Raw genomic sequence first — 15,009 nt, forward strand, 5'->3', positions numbered from 1 at the left:
AACCAATACAGTCTTACATTTTCTGCCATACCAAAAGGCCAATGTAGTTTTTGCAGGTGCCTAATGGACAAATCTGAATGTAGTAGGTCCAATATTTACAGAAAACCATCTCGTTAAAAAAGAAACATGTTTAGTAACATCACATTGAGAATAAACATCCAAAATGTAATATCATATTATGCAAGACGATATGTTTAATTATTTACAGCAGTCCTGAAGCAGCTACTGACTTAAACGATTGTACGCCAAAATTCTGAAATGAACAACAGTCAACAAAGCCATAAGCTATAAGTCAAATTTGCAGACATGACTCCTTCTGGAAGAAAAATGAAGGAAGTGAGTTTTTCTCTGCGCTACACTCTACATATGGATCATTTTACAGAGACAAGACAAGACTCATGTTTGACAGCAAACTGACATGTCAGTTATTAACAGCTGCAAGAGTTTGACTGATAGACAATATCATCAATATCTAAACAAACTTAAACAAAATATATAAGGTGTTCGCACTGTGTTCACTGGATACATTTATATTTCGTCAAATCTAACATTTTTGGGCTCTGCAGCATCTTGACTTTATTTCATAGTCAGTTATGAAGTTTTGAAGGACGGCTCCAGAAAGTAACAAACACCAGGGATGTCTTCTGGGAAGTCGGCAGGAAGCTCCTGTCTGCTCCTGGGAACAAAGACAAACTCTGGCCGGTGCTTCAGAAATCTGAGTAAAAGAGAACACAAATAAAACATGAATCTAAAGACAATATGGCAAATTATTTGACACAAGAGGAAACACAGTGCTCTTTTAAAATGTAGTTTCCTGTTCAGAGCACTATGTTTTTTTCCCTCTGAAAAAAACGGTTCTGGTAACTAACCACTTCAAACAGAACTTTAATTTACAATACTTTCAGTCAAATGTAATCTAAGAGGGGGGTTATAAGTAAGCATTGTAATTCTAATGGTAAATGCAAGAGTGATTTGCAACCTGTGTTACCTCACCTGTGGGTTGTAGGGCTGATGTTGATTTTGCTAGGCAGGCTACCAGATTCAAACTTGTTAGCCAGTGTGACATTGTTCCCGAAAAGGCAGTAGCGTGGCATCCTCACTCCAACGACCCCAGCCAGTACTGAACCAGTGTGCACACCAATGCGCATCTGATGGAAAATACAACATTCAACACGATTCAGGCTTTTGTTCATCAAAGTTGCTCCACTTTTGAACCATACACACTTGTAGTTTTGGTCATGAAATGAATACAGATCCTATATTTCTTCAGGTATAGTCTGAAAAGTTAAAATATGGATTATTCAAGCAATCCCACATACACATCATCCTGCTGCTGTCTCGCTAGTGCCAAATTCTGAGGCTGAAAATTGTCCCTAACATACTCCTTTTTTTGGACGACTAGCAGCACTATGTCGTGGTATTATTTGTGGGATAACCTTTAGCTTATATCATGCACGCACATGACCACTTACATATAAGCGCACATGCATATTCCTGCCTTTCAGTTTACGATTTTATACTCATCTTCAATTAGATGGCTGTCAGGTGCAAAGAAGCTAAGCAATGTGTGAACAAAGGCAAAAAAGAAGCTACTCCAAGCAATGCACACACATTTACAAAAAATTGTTTAATTAGGAAATGAATTAAATTGCAATATTTGTTAGACCCTACTGACCAATTTACGGGAGCAACTGTAGTGTGTAATACTTCTGTGAATTAGGGGCGTACTGACATGAAGAGGAGAAACATCTTAATATGTGACTGTTTTTGGACAAAATAAATGCCACGTATCATCTATTTGACTTTGAAATATTTGAATCAAACATCTCAATCCAAGACACCATACTTAGTACGGCTGGATATTTAGATGAAATAGAATTTGCGATTTTTACTTTTTACTTTTATATAGTTAACATATCTTAATACTTCCCATCTAATAAATGTTTTGTAGTTATAATATAACAGTCACACCCTAAATCATGTAGGTAGGTAGTTGCTTTCTTAATTTATTCACTGGTTTATTATGGTAAATATAAGACATTAAAATCGTCATTTTAATGTCAGCAGCTTTTTGTTATAGAAGGGGTTTCTCTTCTTTTCAAAATATAAGATTTAAAAAAAAAAATGAAATAAATCAAATTAAACTTCAATAGAGTGTTTGTATGAGTTCTCATTTGCATAGTTTAAAGTTACATCATCAAGTTGATTAATGAGTATGACACCAATCAATACTTGACCCTCACCTGTATTTTTTCTCCAGTTGGCGTCATCACTTCGTCTGAGAGCCCCATCATCCTTAAGGCCATTAGTGCAATTTGGACGGCGTGAGTCTCGCTCTCTTTGTGTAAGCCACCAGCTACACAGTACGCATCACCAATGGTCTCCACCTGGAAACAGCCGATGATCATTAAAATAATTTCTAACCCGGCAACTGACACAGAGAAAACTATAAAACTTTAGCGAGATGACAATGTGAAGTGGATATTCATAAAAGTCTCTTCACAATCTGACTTGCTCTCCATCTTGCAGCAGAAGACAAAGGGCAGAAAACTCAGGCGTAATAAAACTTACATTTTAATAGTGCTTGATCCCTGAGCATATTAACAAGTCCACAAGGGTTTTTTTTCTCCTTCTTGGAACGAGTAATTCTGGACCGGAGAGCACTCAACGGCTATGTGGCAGAGACAAAGTGAAACTATTTTTAGGCTCATACATGTGGAGTGGAAACAGGGTCCTGAAGGAACCTCTGACTTCCTTGCGTTTTACGAGATATTTGTCAAACATGCTGCTCTCTGTGTTATGCTTTCATGACACTTTGATTACATTATCAAACCTCCCTGGAGATTAGCAGCCCTTGGCAGACACTGGGTAGTTTGTTGAGCTATACTCTCAGTCTGTCTTTTCAACCTGTTCAGGAATAGTGTGTTATCTTGTTTAATGGAAAACACAATTTCTATTAAACGTAGGCAAATATTTAACTTCATAAACCCTATGCCAGTTTCTGATGTATTTAGTACCTATTATTATCATTATTATCATTATTATTATTTTTATTATTATGATTATTGTCATTATTATTGGTAGTAGTAGTAGTAGGAGTGGTAGTAGTAGTAGTAGTAGTAGTAGTAGTAGTAGTAGTAGTAGTAGTAGTAGTAGTAGTAATAGCAGTAGTAGCAGCAGCAGTAGTAGCAGAAGTGGTAGTAGTAGTAGCAGTGGTGGTAGTATTAGTAGTAGTAGTAGCAGCAGCTGTAGTAGCAGAAGTGGTAGTAGTAGTAGCAGTGGTGGTAGTAGTAGCAGTAGTAGTAGTAGTAGTAGTAGTAGTAGTAGTAGTAGTAGTAGTAGTAGTAGTAGTAGTAGTAGCAGCAGTAGTAGCAGAAGTAGTAGTAGTAGATGTAGTAGTAGTAGTAGTAGTAGCAGAAGTAGTAGTTATAGTAGTAGTAGTAGTAGTAGTAGTAGTAGTAGTATTAGTAGTAGTAGTAGTAGTAGTAATAGTAGTGGTATTATTATTAATTGTTTTCATTATTATTATTAGATACAGAAAAGTACATATTTTTTTTCAATCTGTGCACTACTGTAGATTTTAAATATACATATTACATTTGATTTTTCCACCAATATCAGCGGCTGGAAGGGCAATAACTACTGTACCATTGAGGACACAGAGGTGTTGTCCTTATTAATGCATTTTGGAGTATTTTGTTGGCCAAATATCAAAATCTGTCATAGCATTTGACTGCAGCAGAGAAACGCAAAGAAAATGTGTCTGGCAGTGTAGACATTTGGAGGCAGAGTTGTAACATTAATGGGGTGTCAGAAGTACAGAAAATAACTTTTAAGCATTACAGGAAAGACATCTAGATGAGATCTCTCTTAATAATCATGTATTTGGGGCTGAGCCGTTGCAGATTCCGTTTCTAATTGATCAGAAACAGGTGTGGTCTAAAGTGTTAGCCTTGTCATCATCTCAAAAACAATGCTCAACAGTACATACTTATATTACATTTACCCACCTTATAAATGTCAAGCTCCCCACACTCGTGGTCAAACCTGGTGTACAGCTCGCTGAGCATGGTTATCACTTGCATCGGGGTACAGCGTGAGCAAACAGCCGTGAAGCCCACGATGTCAGAGAAGAGCATCGTCACGCGGTCAAACTTCTTGGCCTGCACCGTCTGGCCCTGCCACAGCTGTTGTGCCACAGTGCCAGGGAAGATGGAGAAGAGGAGGTCCACGGTCTTCTTCTTCTCCTCCTCCAGGGCCTGGTGAGCGTGCTCCAGGGCGGCCTTGGCCTTCCCCAGACGCTTCTTCAAACCGTCCTGAGCTTTGGCTTGTTCACCAACCAGCACCACATCACGCAGTGCGTTATGTATCGGGATGTCTGACAGGTAGAGGCCACGGCCAGTGAGCTCCTCCAGCTTGTCCACACATGGTGAGCCCAAGAACAAGATGACATTTGACTCTGAAACGTAGATCATCTGACCTTTGAGGTCCATAGGCTGAAAGAAAAATCAGATGATCAGAAAAGTAATACTTTTGTGACATTTGCTATGTATAACTGTACCTGTTTATGTATAGCTGAATGAATTCATTTTGAAAAAAGATTGATAACGATAACTGTGAAGGCTACATACTGCAGCAACAGACTCTTATTATATGTAAAAGTATTTCTTATTAGAGTTCACAATTCCCACAGACAAACAAGGAACAATAATGTTGCTTCTCCATGTGACATCGGTGCCCTTGAAAATATACAATATACAATATACCCCCTATGTAAACATATATAGACATTTAAACATTTGAAGTAAATAAAAGCAAACATGTCTGTCTGGTATTCACGAAGGTGCTGCAGTCCTTCACCCACAACAGTAAACAACTCCAAATGGTTTGTTTATGTTCCAGGAGAAAAATCTAAAACAATCCGGTCTTTTCAACGTACATTTTTAACAAGCCATGGTCGGAATACTCTAACCAACTATTGTAGGTTTAGCAACGCAAATTCATACAGATGTTTATTATTCCAAATATTTAAACCTATTGAATTTCATCATTCCCTACCTTTTCCTCTGGAGTCACAATGAGGTTGACGTTTTTGGATCAAAGTTACAGGCCTCGTCATCTGATCTTGATGTGTTGCCTTTTTCACCGATATAGAATACATCTTTGTGAACTGATCTCCTGACCCTTTATCTACTGCCATCACGAGGTCAACGTTTTAATTTATCTAGAACTTTGGTTTATTACTAATAGGACTAATAAGGACTTACACAACAGCATCAACAGTACTTTTGCCTCTGTTTACATTTACTTTACCATGACCAAAGATCAAACAATATCTCTGGACCTCAGCTTTTCTCTCTAAGTTTAGACATGTCTTCTTGACTGTTGTAACAACAATATACCCATCGATATAGATTTTTATTTTTTTGGTAACAGAATTTCTTTTTACCTAGCCACTTATGTACAAAGTGGACAAATATTGTGAACCCAGATGAAATAGACAAATGCACTTATGAATGTTAACCTTTTTTTAGTTAGAGTTTGTAGCCACTAACAGTAAAATGACCATGAGGCGAGTAGTGTTATAGTTATAGTAATCATCTCTGGCTGAATGTCTTTAAACCACTGCTATGTTTACTCACTGATATAAAATTCTTGTCATGGCGACCAATGCTCTGGAACCTCACATAAATAGCACAAGCATGGCTGTGCCTTTGATGGATAAAATGGTTTGACATTTGCTTCTGATCTCCGTTGGGGTCTAATGTTGATCTCTACCTCAGGCGCACCAGAGTACACAACACTAATAAGCCTGACTGCTTATAAATAGCATGATTCTTCTCCCTATCTTACCAAGAAGACAATGACCCGAAGACATTTTTTGCCTCATTAGTCAGTGACGTCACTTTTCAAGCTATATCTCCCAGACATGTCAACATACCTTCCCTGTGTTATCTGCGATGGAGTATCCATGTGTGATCCGAATGAGGAACTGTGTGTTTAGCATGGTCAGAATTCCTTGAAAGGTACATTTGATTTGGGGAGAGACAATAGATAAGTGTTCTTGGAAGGTAGACGACCGTCTCGGACAATCTTTCCTGAACAGTCTCTTCCTGAGCCCGTGTCCTATTTGTATCAAAACAAGGTCTTGGTCCAGGATCAGATGGAAAGGGAAGATGGTGGAGAACAGAGAGGTAGGAAGGGTCCCAGCTGAGGTAGCCCGCAGCGGACTGGGGCTCAGATCTTTAGCATCCTTAACCACAACTGTGTACAGAAGACTAGGCTGCGGGCTTGACTGCAATATGCTGTCTTTAACACCGGGGGGGGTCCATCAACACTTCCACACTGGTGTGATACAGCAGGCGGGCAGCAGCTTTGATGACTCCAGGGAAGAAGAGCTCAGTAGTTGGGCGGGGGTTGAAGAAATAGACAGTAAGCAGACCTGCATCCTTGTCTAAGCACAGCACCGAAGGTTCGTTTACACAATCCTTTCTGTCCAGGTTGGGCGTCGAGCTGCTCTGTTTCAACAAGACATTGAAGCTGTTGAGGAAGTCGTGGAGAGCCCCCCCCACCACCCCCAAAATGTGTCCGTCCTCCTCATAACACATGTTGAAGAGCTCCTCGCCAAGAGCAACTTTTAAAGCTTCCATCTGGATTGCTGTCAGGACAGATGAAGGGAAATAGGTGAAGTTGTGATGCCCTGAATACACAGAATTAAAACATATAATTTATATATTTTTTACAGGCTGAGAGTTTGATCTTTAATTACCTGTTTTGGTTGAGTACATGTTCATCATTTCCACTAAGTGCTCTGGTTCATCACTGCAGCTCTGATAGTCTGTGCAGCAAATGATGGGACTGCGAGGTGAAAACGATTAAAGTCAGACACAAACTAATCACTGGACCATTCATTTTTTAATCAATACGCTATAATAGAGTTACAACTACCAATTGTTTTTCATTATCAGATACAGTGCTTAACATTTCTTTAACTAATCCACTCATTGCTTTGCCTAGAAAAAAAGTGAAAGAGGGCAGTTACATTTTCCTAAAGCTTTAAATGTCTTATCTTGCTTGTCTGACTAACAGACCAGAACACAAAGATATTCTGTTTACTATCATTTATGCCCCCCAAACAAGCTGCACATTCTCACATTTGAAAAGCTGCAACCAACTAATGCTTGACATTTTTGGAGAATGAGTCATTATCTCCTTGCCATTTTGGATAATAATGTGTCTTTCAGCAGATTTGTAAGGGATGTCTATCTACCTCCTGGTATCCATAGCAGCCTGCACCACACCTTATTGTTGTTATCATCATAAATATCAGACTAGTGAGAGCAGCAAGGAAGATTAGTAATGGATTGTGTTAGGTAAACAGAGGGCCGAACGCTGAGAAACCTGACCATGGTTGTCATTTTAATCTGTTAGTAAATGCCTATAATTTACAGAACTAGTTGTGTTAATTGTTGGATGATCAGTGTGTTGTTATTGATGGCAGCTGTATTTAAAAACACACGTGTTACCTTTGAGAGTCCCTGGTTTGATCTGATAGTCTCATCATTCGTTGGAGAGCAGTGTGCAGCCTTTGAAACTGTATGACAAAGTGTTAAGCGAGTTAAAGGTCATCGTCTGGCAAGGCTAAACAGCAGCTTTAATTTCAGGAACGCCAACAAAATATATATTAATGTATTTTCTGAAGCCATATAAAAAGCACATCTTTAACTAAGTATTCATGATGTCTGTGCGTTAAGGCAGAAATGCGAAAACACACAACAGGAGTCAAGATGCTTTTTTTTCTCCATCACAAATGTAACATATTGTAGAAGTTGCATGATGTGAATATGAATACATTATTTTTGATAACTCACCTCGGGACATGCCAATTTTCGTATGCTCTGCCCAAGTGTATGCAGGTTAACTTTGGCTCTGCTTGTCTTCTGTTTAGGTAGATCCTCACCTATCTTTCCGTGCACGTCTTTAGAAATAGGCATTAAATCCGCGGCGTCAGTTGAGCGCTCCTCAAAGTCTCCGAGCTCATTATTTTGGGCGCCGCTGCTGCTGCTGCTGGAGAACGGACACTCTCCTGATATCTTCAGCTCTTTCAGCTTCGTGCAGAACATCTTTCCCGCTGTATGGTCTGCTGTCTCTGCTCTTCTTATCTCATCTCGGAGGGAGACAGTGCTGGTCGAGCAGCTGCGGTCTCTGAGAGAAATTCCATCATCTGGTGTGCGTGCTCATCCAAGATACCTTCCTCCTCGCGACGCGCTCATTCAAATGATCAGCACCAAAGCCAGAGACCACATACAATATTCATTGAGAACTGCACGAGCAAATGATGGCAGGGAACTATCATTACCAAAAGCCAATGAGAAACTGGAGAAAAAAGAGCACTAGCCCAATCCATGCGCAAGTGGGGATGGTGTAGCTGAACAACCTATCAGCAATGAGACATTATTTCCAGGCGACTTACTCTCATGCAGTACACTTTTTTATTTAGATCAGTCTATAGAGTGGCATTCATAGCATAAACGAATAATCATATTCTATGGTATTCACATTGTGCTTCAAGTACATGTGCCTGTGGTGCTAAATTGTGGTCTTTATGGTGATATTGCCACTATAATAATCTTGCAGAATACTAATAGTTGTACCTGTGTATTTGCTACCATTTTATACTTTAACCAAAATACTTAATTTGTGAATGTGTTTCCCGCACACATGACATACACACACTTACACACATATCCCTGTATTGGAACTCCCCTGCTGTATTTCCCCTGTGAAATACCTGTGAATGGACGCCTGTCTGATGTGTCTGATTATAAATAGCAAGGTTCCGATTTGTGCTTTTATTAAAACTCAAGAAAAAAGGCCCACACGGACTCTTTGTTTAATCCCCTGCAGGACCAGCACTTTCAATCTTGCTTTTCTGTTCAAGAGCTTCTCAAAGGCAGTAGTCTCAACGCTTGACTTGTGAAAAATGACACATGAACACCCCTAATTCACATATTATATTTGCTTTTGGTCATCAATGCCAATGTTATTGTTATTTTATAGGTCTGGAACTAACAACCTATTTTATTCATATGCAGAATGGTCAATAAATGCTCCCATTCCTACGAAGACGACATATTGGGCATGCATGAAAAGCAGCAAATCTTCACATTCAAGAAGTAAGTATCAGCAATTGTTTGGGTACATTTCCTTTAAAATGACTTTAACCAATTGACACATCTGTTTGAAGGACTTGGGGAGTACTACCGCATGTGTGGATAAAGTAGCCTTTTGTTATGGGCTCAGAACAGTCTCATAATACACACATGCACACAGAAGGATTTACACTTGTATTTCATGATCCGCAAAAGGATTCACACTTGTATTTCCGGATTCACACTTGTGTTTGTCAATGCACACACAAATATGTGTTCCGTTTCATATACATCCAAACACAGAAAAAGTTTTACATATGTATTTTTGATCCTCACATATTTGTTTTCCATTTAAAACCGCTGCACCTACAAACACAAACCGCTTTCTGTGCATGGATCGCTGTGCATTCGTGTGTGGGTTTTTTGAGACTCCCCTGACGGTCACCCGATTCGTACTTGTAATTTTTTCTATCTATAGCCAATCAGATGTCTCCTCAATTCTAAGCCAATCACATGAGCGCGCCCCCACGAGGGTAGATTTCTTGCGTTCATGACGTAGCGCTTCATGTACGCATTTTGCGCTGTCCGGAGCAGGGTTTCCGCCGACAGAATTTATTTTACCGGACAAATTTGAAACTTACCGGTCATGTTTCAATAATAATAATAATAAGAAGAAGAATTGTGTAGCAGAGTTTCCGTTAGCAGGTAATTACCGGACTATGACCGGATATGGCTAATAACACGGGAGTAAGGATCATCTATTTTCCTCTCTCCCTCCCTCTCTCCTGACAGCCCGTCAGTTTCTCATGCAGCTCGCTAAAACTTCACTCGCGTTTATGTCCATATCGATCAGATCCAGCTCTCCTGATCGGCCTTTATAGAAAGCACCGATCAAACTATTAAGAGTGAATATCGGCCGATAATGACCGGCGGGGCTCCCCCCGTTGACAGTTCACTGTCTAGCACTGGCTTCGTAGTGCACTGATCGATTAGGCTAAGCTAACCTGTAGCTGCTCCCTCCACACTCACAACAACTTCATACAGACTTAAATAAAGCAGCTGTATTCGCCATACAGGAAACATACATTTAAAACGGTTTTGCCTGCCGTTTTTATGTACACAAGCATTCATTAATGGTTCGGAAAGTGGCACTGTACCTTAATAATATAAAGGCTTGTATTTGCGTGCATTTCCTGCTCGGAAAGTGGCAATGTACTGAGAGTGGAGGTGTCCTGAGATTAGCGCCTGCAGGCAGGCTCCATGGACCTGTCAGCTCCGGACAGCGCAAAATGCGTACATGAAGCGCTACGTCATGAACGCAAGAAATCTACCCTCGTGGGGGCGCGCTCATGTGATTGGCTTAGAATTGAGGAGACATCTGATTGGCTATAGATAGAAAAAATGACAAGTACGAATCGGGTGACCGTCAGGGGAGTCTCAAAAGACCCACACACGAATGCACAGCGATCCATGCACAGAAAGCGGTTTGTGTTTGTAGGTGCAGAGGTTTTAAAAGGAAAACAAATATGTGAGGATCAAAAATACACATGTAAAACTTTTTTCTGTATTTGCATTTTATTTACATGTATATGAAACGGAACACATTTGTGTGTGCATTGACAAACACAAGTGTGGATCCGGAAATACAAGTGTGAATCCTTTTGCGGATCATGAAATACAAGTGTGAATCCTTCTGTGTGCATGTGTGTATTATGAGACTGTTCTGAGCCCATATTTTGTGGCTCCAGAGGGATCTGTGGAAAGTCTGATACATTGTCTTAAGTGAAGTCACTTCGGTTGAGTCTGAAGACACATTTTGAAAGAGGAAAAAAGTCTGGGGTTGAAGCGTTAAAAATTGTTTTGGCTCGAGGCTACATCAGCTTCTACTAACACAACATATCCAAATCTACAGCACAACAGCTGTTAGTGTCAGTGTGGTGTTATCTGTGTGTGCAACAGTGAATCCCATTTGTTTTTTAAGGAATGTTACAGTGCTGATTATACATGTTTGGTGATCATTAATACATTACATGTCGAAAATAGATATCATTGGCCACGATGAGGCTGCAGCACCGCTTGTTGGCCTTGTTTGGTCGGAAAACAAGCATTTTCTTATAACATAATAAATCCATTTCAGAGCTTAAATAATGAACAACTTTGTCATTCGGGAGCCTTCTCATTTCTCACAGGATAACTCTGGACAAGCATACTGCTTACAAGGCCGGGATGTTTCTACCGCATGACAAACGTTTCATAGGTTGGAGATTAAAGGGGGAATGCTTTAATTCGGCTACAGAGTGACCGACCTCAATGCAATTCATTAAACGGCCATGTTGAAATATGCACCTTATTTTATCAGGAAAGCTTTTATGGTGCATAATATGTGGTCATTACATTGAAGTCTGAAAAAGGTTGGTTTATTGGTAAGCAAATAGCTAAATCTGTCCATTAAACAGAAATATTTGGTGCCTTGATGAAGTTTTACATTTCTATTTCTTTAACATAGTTTTAAAAAGTCTGTTATACATCAGTGTAAATGTAAGGGTCATATGAATCACAATTATGTAAATATGACTTTGTCCCATCTCGTAATAATGAATGCCCCTTGAAGAGAGGCGTGACAAAAGAGTCTGTCAACATTTATTTTATGATGATAATATAATACAAATGCATGTACTGTTCATTCTTATTAGACTTTAAAGGAGGGATTTAGGGGTAAATCATCATGACTGAGCTGTAGCTTTAAGGTCTGACAGTAATTGAGGTTGTTAAAAATGCTCACATGCTCCTATGTCTTAAGCCAAATTAAAGACGTCACATTCTTTTGAAAGTAAAAGATAATGGAGACGAAAGTAAATTAGATGAGTCACCGTTTGGTTTCTATATTCCTAGTCATGACAAGATCAATTGTATGTTTGAGTTAAAAAAATGAATTTGAAAATTAAATAATGATATCGCACAACAACATGTCAAACAAATGATTCTGCGTGACGTATGGACTCGAGATTCCTCTGACAGTGCTTTTCCATTCTAGAGGCTAATGCAAATGAATCTTCAGTGACGTCTTGAAGAAGATCTTGCAGGCAATCCTCAGGTCTGAGCGACACATCTGCTCCTCAGTGTGCAGCTGCTGCTGCCGCCTCTCATCAGGACCCAGAGGAGATGGCACCAGCTGCACTGGCATGATAAAACCTATTTGTGATGATCAACATGGACCTTCTGCTTTATGCCAAGATGGGACAGTGAATTAAGTTTCATGGCAAATAAACAAGGTGTTGGCTTTGTGTTGCTATGTGTCTCATTGTTGTGTTTTCTCAGAGGTGTAGAGGAGAGGCAAAGGAGAAGACAATTGATTCTGAGGCATGAGCTAAAGTCATGCATACGGTTTCCTTGATATGTTGATGTTTGTTTAGCTTGCCTGTGCTATTGCAATTTAAACGTTGATATGTGGGGAATTAGGAGGCATTTTAACCGGGCTTGCAATGCTTGGAAGACATTTTAAAAATAATTAGTAAGTAAGAGAAGTATAGATTTAAGATATGTACTAAAATAAAATAAACACTAAATGCAATGCATTCAAAATCTTACAATGTTTTAAGGTAGAAAAGTGTTTTCAGCTGAATTAATAAATATTGATATCAGCTAGTTTATGTCATGTTAAAACATGTATTTATTTTAGTTAGACCAAAGGAATCGGGCCGAGTGTTGGACTGTTTCTTTTTCAATTTTCTTTTCTAATTTTTCCATTTATTTTTCTCTCAGATGTTGGCCTGGGGTGAATTGGTTAGCGATGGGGGATGACTGCGGACCACCACCCAGAGCTCATGCCTCAGTTGGAGAGCAATGACGTGGAGCTGAAGTCATTCGATATCCAGAGGCAAAAGACGTGTACAGTATGTTTTATCAAGATATTTCCATTTTTATCAAGCCTGTTCTTCTTTTTTGTCGAGAAGATTTTACTTTTTTTTATTTTAAAATGTAAATAATTATTCCCAAACTGTAAACTAGCTGTATGAAATACAAAAAACATTGTTATTATAGAGTTTTTGTTTTGTTTAGCTGAGAAAGACCTGTGCACATACAGTTACCTGCAGAAACGTTTGTCATGATCCCAAATGTTAAACTGCTCTATAGGCAGGGGTGCACATAACTTTTTTAGTGAGTTACTCAGATGAGTACCAAGAGACAGCGTTTGGTACTCACCCCACACGAAGCGTGGTCCTCCTCAGTGTCTCCTTCACTGTCCTCAATTTACACTTCTTGCATGCTAGATGATGAAGATGATGAAGATGCACCTCCCTGTCTCTTTTTAAGCCTCCGATTTGCTTTCTCCAAAACTTGTTGCCAAAACTGTGAAGTCCTTGCATTTCCTGAGGCCAAGTTGAAGGATCAAATACTAAGAAATTATCACATGACTTGAAGTCATATCTGATTTCAAATGTGGGAAGTAACAAAGCACACTTATTTACTCAAGTACAATTTTGAGATACTTGTAGTTGACTTGAGTATTTCTATTTTATGCTACTTTGTACTTCTACTTTTACTCCACTACATGTATGTAATACCTTTAGTTACTTTACAGATGTGGATGAATGATGTGAAATCTAATCAAGTGTTAAATCAGACTTTAGTTCCACCTGGAGTAAATTCACAAGCTACCCTGCAGTATACAAAGTCATTCAAACTAGCTGCTCCTTTACCAGCTTTGAGAACACTTTCATGATCAATCATTATAAAACATATCATATATATTATTCTGAAATGGACCAATCTGCACAATGAATACTTTTACTGTCGCTACTTTCACTATATTTTGATAATACTTTTCTAATTTTACTTGAGTAACATTTTGAATGCAGGACTTTTACTGTAACTGAGTATTCCTACACAAGATCTGAGTACTTCTTCCACCTCTGTCTGATTTCAAACTCTTCCATAACACCCTGAGTAAGTTTGCAGCTGTGTGTTTCACTCCACTTTGGTGTAAATAAAACTGCAGCAGCTTGACCACAGAGCGTGAACGTTGTGATCAGATGATTTTGCGCAGTTCTCCAGTGTGTGCGCGGGGCACAGAATGTGCACAGGGGAGTCTCCCACCGCAGCCAGTTGGCGGACTTTTGGCACAATTCTGTTGTTTATACCGACGTTAACCCTGTCTGTGCACACGGCGACCAACTCTGTCGTCCAGTGATCTAAGCCTGTGCCTCCTGGAAAGCTTCACAGGTCCGTCGGTTATGTCCTGCGCGGCTCACCCAGCTCCAGTTCAATCAGTCATAGAAAGATTTTTTGCAGGGAGCGAAACGGCAACGTAGCTGCTTAATGTCTTTGGGTTTTTTGACATGCCTAGTAGTTTACTCCATTGAGTGTTGACAAGAAACACGTGTAGACGAAATATGTGTTTTGTTTTGATGTTTTGAGGTACGCAAAGGCGCGTAGTGACACAAGTGACGTTACGCAATTCAGATTTGTGCCGCGCATGCGTACCTGCGTACCAGTTATGTGCACCCCTGTCTATAGGAACAACAACTACCAGTGTTGAGGTCATGAGCTGGAAGGAGAGAGAAAGCTATATAACATTTCCATCTTCACTTCTTGGATATTACATTACATTACATGTTAGACGCTTTTATCCAAAGCGACTTACATACTCAATACTGTGGGCAATCCCCACAGGAGCAATTTGGGGTGAAGTGTCTTGCCCAGGGACACAACGACATGCTGACTGCAGTGGGGTTTGAACCTGTGCTCCCCTGACCCGAACACCAACGCACTAGGCCACTGCGCCACACACCTCCCATTACATAATTACTCCTAATAGATAGATAGATAGATAGATAGATAGATAGATAGATAGATA

At 39.6% G+C, this 15,009-nt stretch overlaps 1 protein-coding gene across 1 annotated transcript; it reads right to left on the reverse strand.

Moving 5' to 3' along the window:
- Positions 1-174: 174 nt before the first annotated feature.
- On the reverse strand, positions 175-8,270 carry gucy1a1 (guanylate cyclase 1 soluble subunit alpha 1). The gene is given in 9 exon segments (XM_034130514.1): positions 175-715; positions 994-1,148; positions 2,244-2,387; positions 4,011-4,496; positions 5,942-6,322; positions 6,324-6,700; positions 6,770-6,858; positions 7,527-7,594; positions 7,872-8,270. Coding segments are annotated over 9 exon segments (2,076 nt in total). The 5' UTR covers positions 8,124-8,270; the 3' UTR covers positions 175-591.
- Positions 8,271-15,009: the final 6,739 nt, after the last annotated feature.

Source organism: Trematomus bernacchii, unplaced genomic scaffold (genome assembly GCF_902827165.1).
Source record: "Trematomus bernacchii unplaced genomic scaffold, fTreBer1.1, whole genome shotgun sequence".
Taxonomy (NCBI): Eukaryota; Metazoa; Chordata; class Actinopteri; order Perciformes; family Nototheniidae; genus Trematomus; species Trematomus bernacchii.